This window comes from Aedes albopictus, chromosome 3 (assembly GCF_035046485.1).
Source record: "Aedes albopictus strain Foshan chromosome 3, AalbF5, whole genome shotgun sequence".
Classification (NCBI taxonomy): domain Eukaryota; kingdom Metazoa; phylum Arthropoda; class Insecta; order Diptera; family Culicidae; genus Aedes; species Aedes albopictus.
Genome location: NC_085138.1, coordinates 51,808,827 through 51,824,898, shown reverse-complemented (window position 1 = coordinate 51,824,898; position 16,072 = coordinate 51,808,827). Strand labels below are relative to the sequence as shown.

Genomic DNA, 16,072 nt, shown 5'->3' with positions numbered 1-16,072 from the left:
CCTGTGTACATTGTACACAAGCCTGTGTTGTTTCGTTTTAGGGTGTAGTGCTCAGGGAGCTAAGAGATTTATTTCTACCCACCAAGCTTGCGCGCATCCGAATCGTAGTGGTTGATCCACATATAAGAGATGGGCTCCTGTTGAGATACACAGCGTGAGTGGTGTATTTTCTATTTCTCTTTCCTACACTGAGGATATGGACATCTCTGATCAAGGCATAGCTTTTCCATATCAAATTTTGTTGAACAATTTCATTTAGTTATAATCAAGCTATTGATATACATTCACTCAATTACATTTTAATAACATGTTCTGTTGAAGTACAAGTTTTGTTATTGCTGTACTGTTAATCAACTTATCAACAATAGCACAACAGTAACAAGTATTAAAATCAAAGCGACAATTCGATAATAATGATCTGTCCTTTTATTTTGTTCCACTTTTGTATTCAGTTAAGTAGGAAATTTCCGTACGAATCCTCTAAAAATTCCTTATATAATATTTGGGAAAACATTTGGAAGTTCTGGAGGAACCCTTCGATACCCTGGAGAAGTCTTCAAAAGAACTCCTGGCACAATCTTCTTAGAAATTCAAAAGTAATACTTCTGATCAATTATTAGAATTCTTGGCTAAATCTTTTGAAAAACTTAAGGTGAATTCTTCGGAAAAAAACTCCTGGTGAAATTCTCAAAGAAATTTTCAGAGAAACTCCAGAGGTAATTTCGGGACAAATAATCGCGGGGAATTCTGAAGAAATCCGTTGAGGGATTCTGTTCATAATTCTGAAGGAATTTCTAGAGAAGTCTTTGAAAATCTGTGAATGATTTTGTCTAAGAACTCTCGGAGAAATTTCTGGAAGTAGTATTTTTCGATCATTTTTTATAGTATTGTTACTCATGCTATTTGTGGGTTCGTGAGACATAGTGACTAATTTTATATAATAAGTATCATAATTTACTTAGTTACAATTTTGATATAATAACAAATTTTGCTTTCCGATTATTATCAATAACAAATTGATTTTTTTTTTCGAATGAGTGTTATCAGTTTCGTACCTTTTAATTCCGCCCTAATTGCTATCCTTTGACAGATACGCGTATTTCGACTACGACTTGTAATCTTCTTCAGTGTCAGTTATCCTATCCACTGGACTGAGGAAGATTTCACTGAGGAAGATTACAAGTGGTAGTCGAAATACGCGTATCTGTCGAAGGATAAGCAATTAGGGCGGAATTAAAAGGTACGAAACTGATTACACTCATTCGAAGAGGGTATTCTACTTAGAGGGTTAGAAAAGTCGGTACAAGAACAAATTAATATTCAAATTTGTTATTGAAATATTTTCCAAATGCTCTGTTATTAAGTTGTTATTGAAACCAACAAAACAAGCTATTAAAATGGTTTTCCATGAACATTTTTTTGTTATGATATTCGTTATTTTGCCGCTTATGACAGACAAGTTTATGACATAATCTGTTATGTTAATAGCTTAAAAATAATCGATTCTATTATTCAGTTATTTTATTCAAATAACACAGGTCCTTATGATGTTGTTATTCCCTTCTGCTCGGGTAACTCATTCACTCGCTTACTCACTCATTTACTTATTATATTTCCACATCACAAACCCATTCACTGAATCATTCACTTAATCACTAAATCCCTCACTATGTGGGGTGAGATGGCAACAGCGTGTGCCACTCTGCACTATATACTCCAGCCTGTTCATTGCTGTCCAATCAGGAGCGGCGAGTCACTGAATCTCTGACTTCTCAATCATTTACTCACTAACAAAGCTCCCTCGCTCAATTAACTCTACTTAACTCACCAACTAACTACATCACTTATTATCTGACTCACTCACATCAAGAACATTAAAAAAGTTAAAATTCACGAATAAAAAGTATTTCAAAAATACATGTATGCATATTTTTATAAATATTTTATAATCTGTATTTTAACTCTTACTCACTAATTTACAAGTTCACTTAGTTTCTCCCTCCCAAGTAACTCCGAAAACATAATTCGAAATAGCAAAATATTTACTTTGTCCTACAGCAGTTGTTATGAAGTTTCTCGAAACATATTATGTCATGGATATGTCGTTTTCATGATACCTAAAACTTATACACAGTGATCTTCTATTTCATATTCATAGAGAATATATTTTGTTTTCTCAAACAAACCTTGCATGTGTTTTCGATTATGTTGGGTATGTTCTATTTAAGTACACTTTGTTTGTACCATACATGCTCAGTATGTTTTATAAGTGATATTAGAAATTAGAGTAACATTTGCAGTTTCCTGTTTAAGACTTGTTTTCAATCATGTTTAGACAAAACATAGTATGTTTCGTATGTTTATAATTAGTCGAATTTTGGTTTTCTGCAGTACGATAGAAAACATGTGTAACATATACCTAATTATTTTTTTTTACAGGGACATGCTACACTACTGATCATAGAAATGTAGAATCGATTTTTATTATCTACGTAAAACAAATACTCCTAACAGAATCTTAGTTATAAATACCTTTATAAGAAAAATGACAGGAATATATGTTACCACAAAATATATGATTATCTATAAGGGCCGATTTTACCGAGCATAATGCTCTTAGGGCCGCTTCAATGTATAAACTGTGATAATTATTTGATACTTCATATTTGTTGTCTTTCCATATCGTGACAGGTACCAATCCGTTCAAATACCAAACCAAACATGATAACCAACAACGACCACAAAAAATGTCTATACAAAAATAATATCAAGCCAATTTTGAATCATATCTCAAAACATGTATCATGCCATGTCACAGAGTTCCATTTAATTATATTTCTAAATTACTGAATATTTATCAAATATTCTATTATGTTTCAATAATTTGTAATATGTATAATATAAACTTGACAAATTCTTGAGAAAAATAAAGCATATTTGAGCTTTTGTGTTGAAATAAGATGAATAATATTTATTTATTTTGATGCAAAATTCTTCAAAAATACTGATTTATAAGGCGCATTAATTTTATCGGGGTACAATAGTCTATTTCACCGTAACAAATGATTGGCAATAAAATTTATGATCACAGTATGGCAGTTAGGCGTTAAAGTGGCTTGGTAGAATTATTGGTGCATGTCGATTTTTATTATTGACATTTTAAAACTTAATTATTTTCAGCAATAAAACATCTTGATTGCCAAGGCTTTGTTTTCTAGAATTTGTTGAAAATATATAATGGAAAACATACTAAGATACATAATTAAGTATGCTCAGATTCATATAGAACATGAATATGGCATCACAAAGATGTTGCGCAGGCTCCACCTTCTGCGCTTTTTCAGTCGTATAGCAGTCTGAAAATCGGTTTCATTGTTTCAAACCAAAACTTTGTAACTGGTCATACTGGAGTCGAAATAATTTCTGTAAGACATGTAGTGTTACTTGAGCTCTCACTCACTCATTTATCAACGTACTCACGCATTAACTCCCTTATAGATCAACTCACTCATTCAATCACTAACTAACTTACTAATTTACAAACCAAATCATTCACTCACTAACTAGCTCACGTACTCACTCATTCACTAAATTGCTCAGTAACTCACTCGGTTACTATGACTAATACATTTTTTCACTTCCACGGGACATTAACTCATTAATTCACTTACTCTTACAATCTCACTCGCCAATTTAGTAATTCTCTTACTAGCACACTTAAACTTATGGGGCACTCTAGCTTTTTGAGTCTGTAACTGACTGTATTGCGTTAAGTTAACTTTTATACAACCAAAACTTGCGCTGCCGCAACTCTTGTATGACATGTGTGTTGATTAGACAATTAACTAATCTATTTACTCATGGTGGTTTATGAACAGCTACGTAGTTGCCAACAATTCCTGTCAAAAAATAGGTTTCTAAAGTAATTAGTAATTTTTTGATAAATCATCGAGAAAAGCTTGAAAATAAGACCTTTTTAAAATGCTACTTTTAAGGCTCGATGATACATCACACTTTTAAGTGATTTGATACTTTTTAGAATCTCAAACTCATATTCATCATATACTATATTAGTAATAAATAGTATCAACCTTGATCAGAACTTAATTAACTTGCTTTGTTGTCAATGCGGAGCAATTTAGAAGGGGTGAGAATGGGTCAATTTTGTTATATTGAGGAAAATTGACGAACTCCAAATATTTATTCATCATTTGTGTATGCACTACCAAAGACCACATTCCAATGATCAAAGGATTTTTTCATGCCAAGAGCAAACGTTATTTAACAATGAATATGGAATATTGGCGAATCTAGCTTTTTATTTTTTCTTACTAACTCTCCTAAGCAAACACGAGAAAGAGAAGGATGGAAAGGGGATCTGTAGCACCCCCTTTCATCCCGCTCATTTTATGTTCATCAAGGAGGATGAGAGAGAAAAAAGAAAAAGCTAGATTCGCCAATGACATGAAGCATACATTTTTTACCCATTCTCACCCCCTACGATGGTAGCTTAAAATATGCCAAAACTACACACACAAAAATTGCTCAAATGGGTGTAAGGCAGCCGAAAAATCGCGGTGGGCGCAAAGTACTCCCCCACCGTGTATGACCAATCCTGACTGTATTAGGAATTCAAAACGTGTGAAATCATTTTTATGTTATCTTTCGGCTCCGCTTTGATTTTTCGGGGAATTTTTTCTGAGATTCTCCCAGGGGTTTGTATAGAATTCTTCAGAACTTTTTTTTTCTGCGACTCTTCCAGAGCTTTCTTCTAAGATTTTTAATGAGGTTCCATCCGAGATTTTTCCAGGAATTTCTGGCCGGATTCCTTCAGGTGCTTTTTTCTAACGAGATTCCTACAGGAATTTATCGCGAGATTCCTATTAAGAAATTTCTATCGAGATTCCTCCAAGAGTTCTTTTGATATTACCAGAAGTATTTCCAGCAACAATTGGAGCAAATCTAGAAGGAGCTCCTTGGGCTGTCTTACAAAACTGCTGAAGCAATTCCTCAGAGAAGTCCTGTTGGAATTTTATTACGAACTCATGAAAGAATTACATTTGGCAATTTTAGAGTAATTCCATAAAAAAAAATCAATGAGAAAAAAAACTCATGGAAATCCTGGAGCGATCTCAGAAAGAACTTCTGGAGTTATTTCACTAGGAACTCTTTTAGTATTCTCTGAAGGAATTCCTGAAGAAATTTCTGAGAGAGGCCCTGAAAGAATTCCAGAAGGAATAGCAGAGGATATTCCTGAAGAAAATCTGGAGAAAATTCTAGAAGGAATCGCGAAAATAATTCCTGGAGAGATCGAAACTGCGGGGGGCATCCCAGGAGTAATTCCTGGAAAAATCCCAGAAGGAATCTCTGGAGTTATAACGAAAGGAGTTTCTGTAGGAATCCTAGAAAGAGTTCTAGTGGAAATCCTAGATAAACTGTATTTACAAATTTTATAGAAAACTTCTAGAGAATCTCAGAGGGAACGTAGACTTTTGTGGGGAGGGGGTGTCTGTCCAAAAACTACGCTCAATACAAACTTCAAAAGTGTTGTATGCATGAAAGTCCAAAGAAGTAAAGGGGGGTGGTCTGAGACAGCAAAATTTTGCCTTCTCGAAAAATCTCATAAGGAGCTCCCGAATAAGTTCCAGAAATGTCTCATATTGTAAGTCCTATTTTAAGTTCGTTACACATCCTTCTATCAATATTCCAGCCGTACGCATGCCAAATTCTCACGGAATTCAACCTGAACTTTTCTCACAGTTCTATATTGGAAAATCATTTTTTCATTTATATATTCCGCACGGTAAAAGCAAGGTACTTTTAAAGTACCTAGGTTAATAGGCAGTCTACGGGACTCAGTTCGATTTCATGCTATAGGTGACTGTTTCCGTATCCTGCAATAAACCCTTGGTGGATCATGCCGAGATGTAAAAGACGTGGTTAACATCTGTCAGCCGAACTGGTAAACAACTAACAAGGCGTTGTTATTTGCTAAAAACCGTAACATTCAACATATCCCACTAGGTGACGTGATGTATTATAGAAGAGACGAATGTTGCCAGTCTTTGTCAGCTATCACGGAGACAAATTTCGTTCGTTTGAAACAAAAATATTCATGTTTATTCGGTAAACTGATAAAATTTTTAAAACTAAAATATTAATTTTTAAAACTAACTCAATTAAATATTGATTTCTACAATACCCATTGAAGAGCCCTCCGTTCCGCCGTCGAGAACATAAACAAAACTCTCAAGTTCCAGCTGCCGCACCAAACAAGATTTCCTCTTGCAAAAAAAGTCAAGTTTCATCAAAAGTTTCCACGAAATCCCATTGATTTCGGGAGCGTATGTTATCTACATAATGCTTGCATTGAAAGTGCCTCGCGGGAAGTGGGTTTTCATAGAGAAGGAAATGACTTTGAAAATTTAATTGGAAAACAAATATTTCCGTAGGGCCGGTCTGCCACAAAAAAAACAAAAATTTTTACATTTGTTTCTAACAAAACCTGTCTGAAGATGCATGTTTGTTTCAAAAATGGATTGAATTTGCTTCAAATGTGACGTTCGATTTGCTTCAAACAGTTTTATTTTTGTTGCCAGAACAAATTGACAATTTATTTGAGTTTACCTGAAATATTTTTGATTTTACCATGCTTTTTTCTGCGTGATACAGAGACCGCTACAGAGACGCTCATTTACCCGACATTATTAGTATTTCACTACTTTCTTTTGAAGCTACAGACTCCTGTAGGCCTGAATACCTACTGCAATATTAAACTTTTAACATTTCCAACTTTTGCTAAAATAGAGATGGCCTCTAGCATAAATTCCGCTTAAACCCTTTGCGCCACCCCCAAATAACAACTGAAATTTATCATTTTTGCACAGCTCTCTATCAGTAAATCACTTTCTACTTGCGAAATCATATCCCGGAAAGATTTTGCAAAATAAGCCCCACCCTACTCTAGGCTGTTATGAAACAACAAAGTCGACTGAACATAAATATTTACTATGCACATCTATCATTCTTTAAAACTAGAATCATGAAAACCTGTTTGCGTCTTTAAATAAGGGTATCTAATTATCTTCACGTGTTTGTCCCTTTTTACACGCAGATACCGAAATTCGTGACCTGAGCGTAACGCACCGAGGAGGTTCCAACGGCAGTCCGCGTCTGCAGCTCAACTCCACCATCAGCTGGATCGTCTCGCTCATCCTGGTGATATCTACAGTCAGCAATGTACGAACAAGTAAAAACCTCTGCGGCAGCAGCATCAGCAGCAGTAGCTTTTGAAGGTGATTGTTAGTAGTGTAAGAAAATTTAAGAACAAAATCAGAGACACAAAAAAAACACTTTTAGACTAGCCTACAATCAGAACACATCCAGCATTCCCAACGCAAGAACGGAAAAAAAGAAAGTTAAAATTGCACACAAACTGACTCAATCACGCAGCAGCGACAAACCTTTAATGAGCGGAAATATAATCGCAACGGAATGATATCAATCGGAATGGGGTCGGGAAGGGAAGATGTAACGAAGCTGTTTTTGTTTGACATAATTACGTTACCAGGTTGGATTGTGTGCGCCGCGGTTAATTCAATTAGTGTATTCGCCAGGTACCGCCGATTCCACCGATTGGTTGGTGGAGCATCTGTTTCCGGTTCAACGTGTTGCGTGGCAGCCCTGTGCGTTTGTGTCGATACGTGGGGTGATTAAGTTTTAATTTGATTTACCAAGAGGGGTTATTTATTTTTCGAAAAAAAGGGAAAGAATATCGAAAAAATTGGAAAAATGTTCGTTGAAGTATGCAAACATATTTACACCCCCATCACAAAAGGGTTGAACTGATTAATTTGGCATTTTTTGTGTTGTTTTCGGGACAAATGGATGTTGAACGCGTTTATTCAAATGGGTTTAAAATCCCACTTAACAGGTTTACCCAATTTTCAATTCAGTTATTCTTCGTCCGAAGCAGTTCAGTGAAGAGAGCAACTCACAAAAGAATAAAGCAACCAAGAAGACTATTTTTGATATGAATAAAAAAAAATATTAATTTAAAAACACCGACAGGAGAAACAAAATGACAGAGAGATATAAATAAATAATGAAATGGTGAAGTAATAAGCAGAGCGATAAAGTTAATTTATTTTTAATTAAATTTAAATTGCCGAAATGAGTGCGTGAACGCTGCGAGAGGGCCCACTTGGAATGTGTCGATGAGAGCGATTCGTATGCAAAAGGAGAAACCACGGGCGGTATGCTTGTTTTTAAAAACAGAGAATGGAATTGCTCGCGAAAACCACAGTGGATTGGAAAATAGACAACGTTTGAGGTTTGAAAGTTATCTGATACGTAACCAAATGGATTTTGTCATTGGAGAAAAACGTTTGAAGTCGTTCATGATGCACTGGGGTTCAATGGGGAACTAAAAGAGTTAGAAGAGGTAAATATTGAACATCATGAATGCTAACAAGGCTTTGATTAGAACAGTGGAACCTTTATGTCAGCATAACATCAACGCATAAGTTAACCTTTCTAGTCATTGAAACGGTCATCGGCCGAGGCTCGTGGCGTAGGTGGTCGAACGGTCGTTTCATAAACGAATGTTCATAGGTGTGATTCCCAGCCCCGGTTTTTGATATTTTTCACCACAGCCGACCGGCGCTCTTCTTAGGGGCCCACCGTCTATTGGACCTTGTTACTTAGATATCGGCGAAGGGACTGGCTCGGTACTGGGGACCGTCTGGTATGCTCCCATGGAAATGTATTCACAATTGCGCCTAATTAATAGTTATTCCGGGAAAATCCCTCTATGCATTTTTATTTCACTATTATCGCGGAAAGGACATTCTTGCTAGAATTCTTGTTATGAGTTAAGCAAAAATTTTAGAAAATTCTCCTGGATTATCTCCAGGGATACCGACAGAACTTCCTTTGAGTTTTTTTTCAGCATGTATTTGGATGATCCAGCAATAATAGATTCCTCTCAGTATCTCTTTAAATTAAATCTCTGTCCATGCGTTTCTTTGAATATTTTCTCATAGATTCTGCCACAGATTTTTTTCAGGAACTCCACAATGATTTTCCTTGGGAATTCTTCAGGAGTTCCTCGTGAATTTTCTCATCAGATTTATCTTCAAACTTGGTCACGGGATTCGTTACAAGTTCCTTGCAAAATTCCTGCGAGAATTCCTTCAGGAGTTCTATAGGAAATCCTCCATGGATTGCTGCATAATTTCATGCTTGTGTTTTTTTTTTCATACATTTCTGAAGAAATTTCTCCTCAAATATGGTTGTTTTTCTTTTGGTTTTCTCCGTTCTTCTGTAAGTATCTCAAGACATTCTTTTAGGTTTTTCAAAGGAGGTTTTCCATGAATTCCTCCAACGTTTCTTCGAAAGATGCAACTCCGAAAGATTGTTTTTACAAAAATTCAAAAATTGATTCAGAAATAATTTACCTTTAAAAGTTCAAATATTTTCCTTGAATTTTTTTCGGGAATTATTGTGAATTGTTACTCTCTTTTCTTCTGCATGTTTCAATAGTTCCTTCAAATATTCATTAGCCTGGTACACGGTTTATATGGGAAAATATAAAAAATGGAAAAACTCCAGCTCCTGTATACTTTTTGAATTCCATTTTGGTTCCATATCAACTGTGCAAAATTTCAGATCGATCGAAGAAACTATATTTTAGCGCTCGCCATTCTCAGTTTTTCATACGATTTACTATGGGAAAAATCTACTTCTTCAAAGAAAAATCGCTTGAGGTCACCCATTGATTCCTAAAAATAAGTCGTTGAATGATTTCTGTAGATAACTTCGAGAGCTAGCAGACCTCCGAAGACCGCAAAGCGATGCGACATTCGTGGGAAAAGTTATTAAGCCTTATCCGATAGATGAAATGACGAGATTTTATTATTTATTGTTATCCCTTACATGTTAAACAGCGTTGGCATGCCATTCGGTTTTCAGTCAATAACTTTTTCCACATGCCTTAGATCGCTTTGCGGTCTTCAGAGGGTTTGTTCCTCGTAAAACAGAAATCATTCATTGATATATTTTTAGGGGATAAGGGGCAACCTGTGGTGATTTTTCTTTGAAAAAGTGATTTTTCCCATAGTAAATCGTATGAAAACTTAAAACGGCTGGCGCTAAAATATAGTTTCTCCAATCGAGCTAAAATTTTGCACAGTTGATATAGGGCCAAAATGGTACTCAAAAAGTGTACAGGAGTAAAATGTCTTATTGAGTCCCACGCTAATATTCATACAGGTATTGCTTTGGATTTCATCATACTTTCCTTCACGGAATCTTTCAGTTTTTCTTTTTCAAAAATTCTTTTAACAATTCTTGCAGAAAAATCACTCCAGAATCTATTCCTTGGGTTTTTTTTATAAATATACATTTTTAAGCTTTTTTTTCCAACAAACTCTTTTTTATTTCTTCAGAGGTTCCCCAAAGAGTTATTTCATGAATACTTTTTTCTGTAGGATTTCCTTCATAAATTTCTATGTCGAAACCTCTTCAGAAATTGTTTGAGATTTTTTTCTGAAAATTCGTGTAGAGGTATCTCCATAAGTTCTTCCAAAGATCTTTTTAGGAAAACCCTCCAGGGATCAGGATTTTTTCAAGATTTCGACCTATGTCTGCCATATTTACTAGACATTTTGAAAAGATTCCTTCAGATTCCTTCTAGAAGTTTCTCAAGCATTTTATCCATGGAACTACTTGCAGAGTTCTTCCAGAATTCGCTCATTTTTATTTTTTTCTGAGCATATAAGGTGTATCTTAAAGTGTTTCTTCAGGTGTTATCCCAGCCATTCATCTAGTAATTGCTCCAGGGATATCTTCTAAAATTCCTTCAACAATTTTTGTCCTGGAATTCCTGCAGAAAATTTTCAAGATTTTTTGTAGGAGTTGCCAAAGGTATCCTCGAAGTTTTTTTAAAAGAATTTCTTAAAAATTTCCGGGAAAAAAATGTGAAAAATTCTTGAAAAAATATCTGAACAAATTCGGCAGGGATCTCTAAAGACATTCCAGGTGATATTTGTGACGGAACCCCAGGAGCAATTTCTATAAAAATCCTTGTAAGAATTTCCAGTAGAAATAACTAAAAACCTCGAAGAAATTTCTCGAAGAATTACCCTAGCAATAATTTTCAAGGAAATCCCTGCAGAGAAATGTCTAGATGAATTTCGAAAAAACTCCATGGAAGGAATTTTGAAATTCCTGAAGAAATCCCCAAAATTTTGAAATAGTCTCAAGACATAAAATATTTCATTGAAGGAATTTCAGTAGACATCTCAGCAAGAATTTTTGAAAGAACCCCTCAAGTAATTTCTGAAGAAATCTTCGGTAGAATCCTTGTGGAAATCTTGGGAAGTACTTTTAAATGTACCTCTGGAAGAATATCTGAAGGAATCACAAAGAAATTCTTGGTGATATCTCAGAAGGAATTTCTTAAGAACTTCCTGTGGAAATACCTAGAGAAACTTCTCTTCCTTGGTGGAATTTATAGAAACGAACATATTGAATACTTTAAAGGGATTTTCCTAGAAAAATCTTTAATTAAATCCCTTAGAGATTTCTTGAAAGTTTGAAGATTTCTTGGAAATTTCTTCGGTAATTCTTTAGTAATTTTTTGTGAAGTTTCTTACAGAATTTCTGAAAAGTGCCTGAAAAATTCCGGAAGACTTTTCTGATGGCACCGCAAGAATTGATTCTGTAAAACTCCTTTCCTGAAGAAATTACTGAAATCATTGAAGATATTTCTGAAAATATTTTGAAGAAACCACAGCAACAATTTCCGGAGAAATTCTTGCAGAACTTGTGAAGAAATTTCTAGATGAATTTCTGGAAAATTCCATGAAATATATTATTAAAAAAATCCTTGCAGAAATTCCAGAAGAAATCCCAACAATTCTGAAGAAGTCTCTGGGGCTAGAAATATTTCTTTAAAGGAATTTCAGAAGGATCCCAACGAGAAAGAACCACTCAAGTAGTTTCTGAAGAAATCAGTAAACAATTTGGGAAGTAACTTTTAATTATTCTCTGGAAGAATATCTAAAGGAATGGGAAAATCGTGATGAAATCTCAGGAGGATTTTCTTCTGTGGGAAGACCTGTAGAAAATCCTAAATAAACGTCTGCGAAAATCCCTACAAAACACTTTTGAGATATTTCTAAACAATTTTCAAAATAAATTTCAGTAAAAATTCCTAGGAAATATTTTTGATTTTTTTAAGATTCCGTGGAGAAATTATTGGAGCTTTCATGAGGGAAAATTCCTATAGAATCTGGAGGAAATCCTGATGTTGTCAATGTACTTTTGCAGAAATCTCTGCAGGAATTCCTGCCTGAATCACTGGAAGAACTTATGGAAGAATCTTTGAATAAATTCTAAAGGATTCTGTAGAAAATTGTAAGGAAAATCGTGAAGAAATTTGCGAATATTTTTCCAAACGGATCCTTAGAGAATTTTCTGAAGTTATTCCTGGTGGAGTCCATAGAAAAGTACCTAAAAGAATTCTTGAAGAAATTTAGGAGGGAATATTTGAAGGAAGCCCTGTAAGATTTTTTTTAAGAAATCTCTGAAAGAATTTATGAAAAAGAATACTTGGTAGATTCCAAAACGGAATTCCTGGAGTAATTTCTGAAGGTATCTATAGATTTATTTTGGAAGAATAGAAGATTTCCTTGGATTTCAAATCATTGAACTTTGAAGGAATTTTTAAGGAAATTTCCAAAAAAGAATCCTTGGAACAATTTCGAACGAATCTTTGTAATATTTTTAAAGGAGTCTATAGAGGACTTTCTAGAGAAATCCTTGGAAAATCTTCTGGAGAAAACTGAGATTTTCTTACAGAATTTCTTAAAGCTTTTCTAAAGGAATCCGTGGATGATTTCCTGTAAGAATTCGTCAGAATCTTGAAAAATCTATGGATTTTTTTAGGGAAATTCATAAAAACTTTTCTAAAGGAATTTTTTGAGAAAATACTTTCTCAAATAAGTTCTCAAGCTCTCCGTGGAAGATGTTCTAAAGAACTCCAATCTCCATGGAAGACGTTCCAAAAGAAGCTCCTAGAAGATTTTCTAAAGGAATCCATGGAGCAATTTAAAAGCGATCTGGAGAAAAATTTATAAAAAAAATACCCAAGGATAATCTCTAGGAAACATTCGAGATAATTCTGAGAAAAAAACTAAGAATTTGTTTAAGGAATCAATGGAAGAATTCCTGTAATCAGAGAAATCTCGTAAGGCATTAGTGGCAGAATTTCTTAAACATTTCCTGGGAAAGTTTTAAAAAAATCGCTGGAGGGCTTTTGGATAAATTTCTGAAATTATACGATGCATGGTTTTAAAACGAACCCTTCGATAATTTTTTGAAGGAATCACTCAAGGATTTCTGAAGAAATTCATGGACTTGTTTCTATAGGAATTCTTTCAAGATTTTCCATTAATGTCTTTTGGAACTCTTCTGAGGAATAACGAGTGTAACATTTAAATAAAGAAACTAAAGAAATCTCCGAATAATATTTCCAAATTAATCTCTGATAAATTTTTAAGGAGTTCTTGAAGAAATTTCTGGACATATTTGTGAGATTACTCAATTTATGAGAAAAAACCGGTACAAATTCTGAAAGAATCCCCCTATTATTTATTTTATTTGGAGGCATTCTTAAAGGAATCCCAGGAAGAAGTCCCAATATCACAGAGTTTTGTGGTCGGTGACGAATTATGTGTCAGTCGAGCTTCAATATCAACATTCTATAAACATTTTTTTTATTTCTTTTTATTCGTGAATTTTAACTACATGTAATTCTTCACACAACCTAAAAACAATACTCTCACAATTGTTGTTCGTGGGTCGCGAGAGTGCGGGAGATTGACGCCTAAGAGCCGACGGAGAGATAAAGTGGTAAGAGTGGTGCTTTGAATCCAGTTTGACTTTCTATTCCGCAGAATTGTTACTTGTTCTTTGGCTTAATTGGTTAATGTGCCGAACTAGCGATACGAACTCCTGGGTTCGAATCTCACTAAAATAAGTGTTTTTTTTTACAAATTTATCTCTCAATTTGCCAATTCAACGTACTTTGCCTTCAAATGTTTCAAGTTTTAATGTATACAACCTTACCTCAAGAGCGGGTTACTCAGCTCTTTCTTCTGAAACCACTGATTTAATTTTCTTGTTTGTCAATAGTGCGTTAGCATGATTGCCAAAAATTAGTGGAAGGCCTTTTGAAGTGCAGTAGCGATGAGCATCCGTAGGGGATGGTTCATTTTTCGATAAATAAACCAAACAGAGACGCATTTCCTGTTTTTGTTTACAACGGACACATCAATTATGACTGCACATACATCACTGGTAGTTAATTCAGAGACGACTTAAATCGCATAATGCGGAACCATATAGGTAAAAATTTACACTAATCAACAACATCTTCATAATCCTGCCCGTCGTCTGAGTGATATTATCTTGGGAGATGACATTTTGTATTAAAAAAAACACGAATTATATAAGGGGCTGTCCATAAACCACGTGGTCATTTTTTTGGGACTTTTCAAACCCCCCCCCCCCCCCCGCGTGGTCATGAGTCCATACAAAATTTTTTATTTGTCCATACAAAATGGTCATTGGCCGAACCCCCACCCCCCCCCCCCCCCCCTAATGACCACGTGGTTTATGGACAGCCCCTAACCATCTATTCTCGCATAGATGTGAAACGAAAACAATTTTTATCAACACATTATTCTCCTCCTTGTCAATAGTGCATCAACTTCATCGAAGTTTCAGCTGACACCACTGTGCGGCAACCGCCGAGTGCCAGAATCGCATCATTATTGATGAGTTAATAGAAAATACCACATGAAAAGCGCGCGAAAATTTCCCCGCACACCAGATATTTCCCGCTCTTGATAATGGTATTGAAACTGGAACTGTTTTCCGAGGAGAAAACCCAGAAACCCCACAAAGGTCACTTGCGGGACATCGCGCAAAACCGGCACGGCGGCAACGTGAACCCTTGATGAAATTAAATGCTATTGAAGTATGTACTGTGTATGTGTTGGAATAAAAACCATCCCACGTGGCAGCAACACCGACCCTAAGGGGCGACACCTGGCCCGGAGGCAAACACGAGGGAAAAAAGTGCCGGTCCACATTCTGAGAGTGTCTGAATGTGGCTGATAATTTTATTTTAATTCAATTTGGACTTCATTGCCCGATTGTCGATGGGACGTCGTCGTCGTCGTCATCATCGTTGTCATGTTGATGGGTGTGAAGAGCACCGCCCGGCGCCATTTGCATCGTTAGAGGGCTCCCGAGCTGAAAAATAATGGGAATCGTTTCAATTTTTCGCGATTCCACTGCCGCCGCCGTCGGTCGGTTGATTCCCAAAAGATCGCTCGCGTGGACGTGTTGGGATTATGGGCGCGGTAGCGTTTTTACCGAAGAGGATTTTGCGGTTTGCTGTGTGCAATGAGCCTCCCCCTCAATCGAATGCGCGGGATTACTGAAGCCTTTGGTTGAGAGCCCTTTGAAATGTATCCTCCCGTGTTATTGCCATGGCGAGCTGGAATTTGTGGGAATTTGTTACGGGCAAAAAAGTGTTGGTTATTTCACATTATTCGAAGGAATCAGCTTATTGTTAAATGGGAATTGTTTTTGGTTTCTTTTTGAAGAACTGGCTCTTTGTTTTAATATAATTGATGACACGGAGACCTACACCGAGCAATCTGTGTCATTTAGACCAAAATGCTATACTGCTTCTCCCACCTCGAAACGTCCTACACACGCCATATCACTCTTAAACAAGTCAGTCCACCTTCGTCCGCTGTGCTCCACGTCGTCTTGTACCATCGCTCTATTCTTGCAACATGCCCTAGTAGGGCAGCCCTACAACCTTTAACTTTCAGCTTTCCACGGCTAACACGTTGTTGTCAGCAGCCGTTATCAACGAATCGAGGATAACGAATTCCTTCACCATCTCTAAGGTTTCACCGTCTATCGTAGCAGTTCTACCATGGCTTGTCCTGTTTCATCCAGTTCTACTTACCTGCATGCAATTCGTTTT

General features: G+C 35.9%; 1 protein-coding gene across 3 annotated transcripts in view; it reads left to right on the top strand.

The window, feature by feature from the left end:
* The window catches only part of LOC109398757 (neural cell adhesion molecule 2), a 642,607-nt gene extending 634,480 nt beyond the window's left edge, over positions 1-8,127 (top strand). For all 3 annotated transcript variants that reach the window (XM_029870566.2, XM_029870573.2, XM_062859062.1), the window contains one exon: positions 7,115-8,127. In XM_029870566.2, coding sequence (XP_029726426.1) covers positions 7,115-7,293 — 179 coding nt within the window. In that variant the 3' untranslated portion in view covers positions 7,294-8,127. The remainder of the gene's footprint in view (positions 1-7,114) is intronic.
* The last annotated feature ends 7,945 nt before the right edge of the window (positions 8,128-16,072 follow it).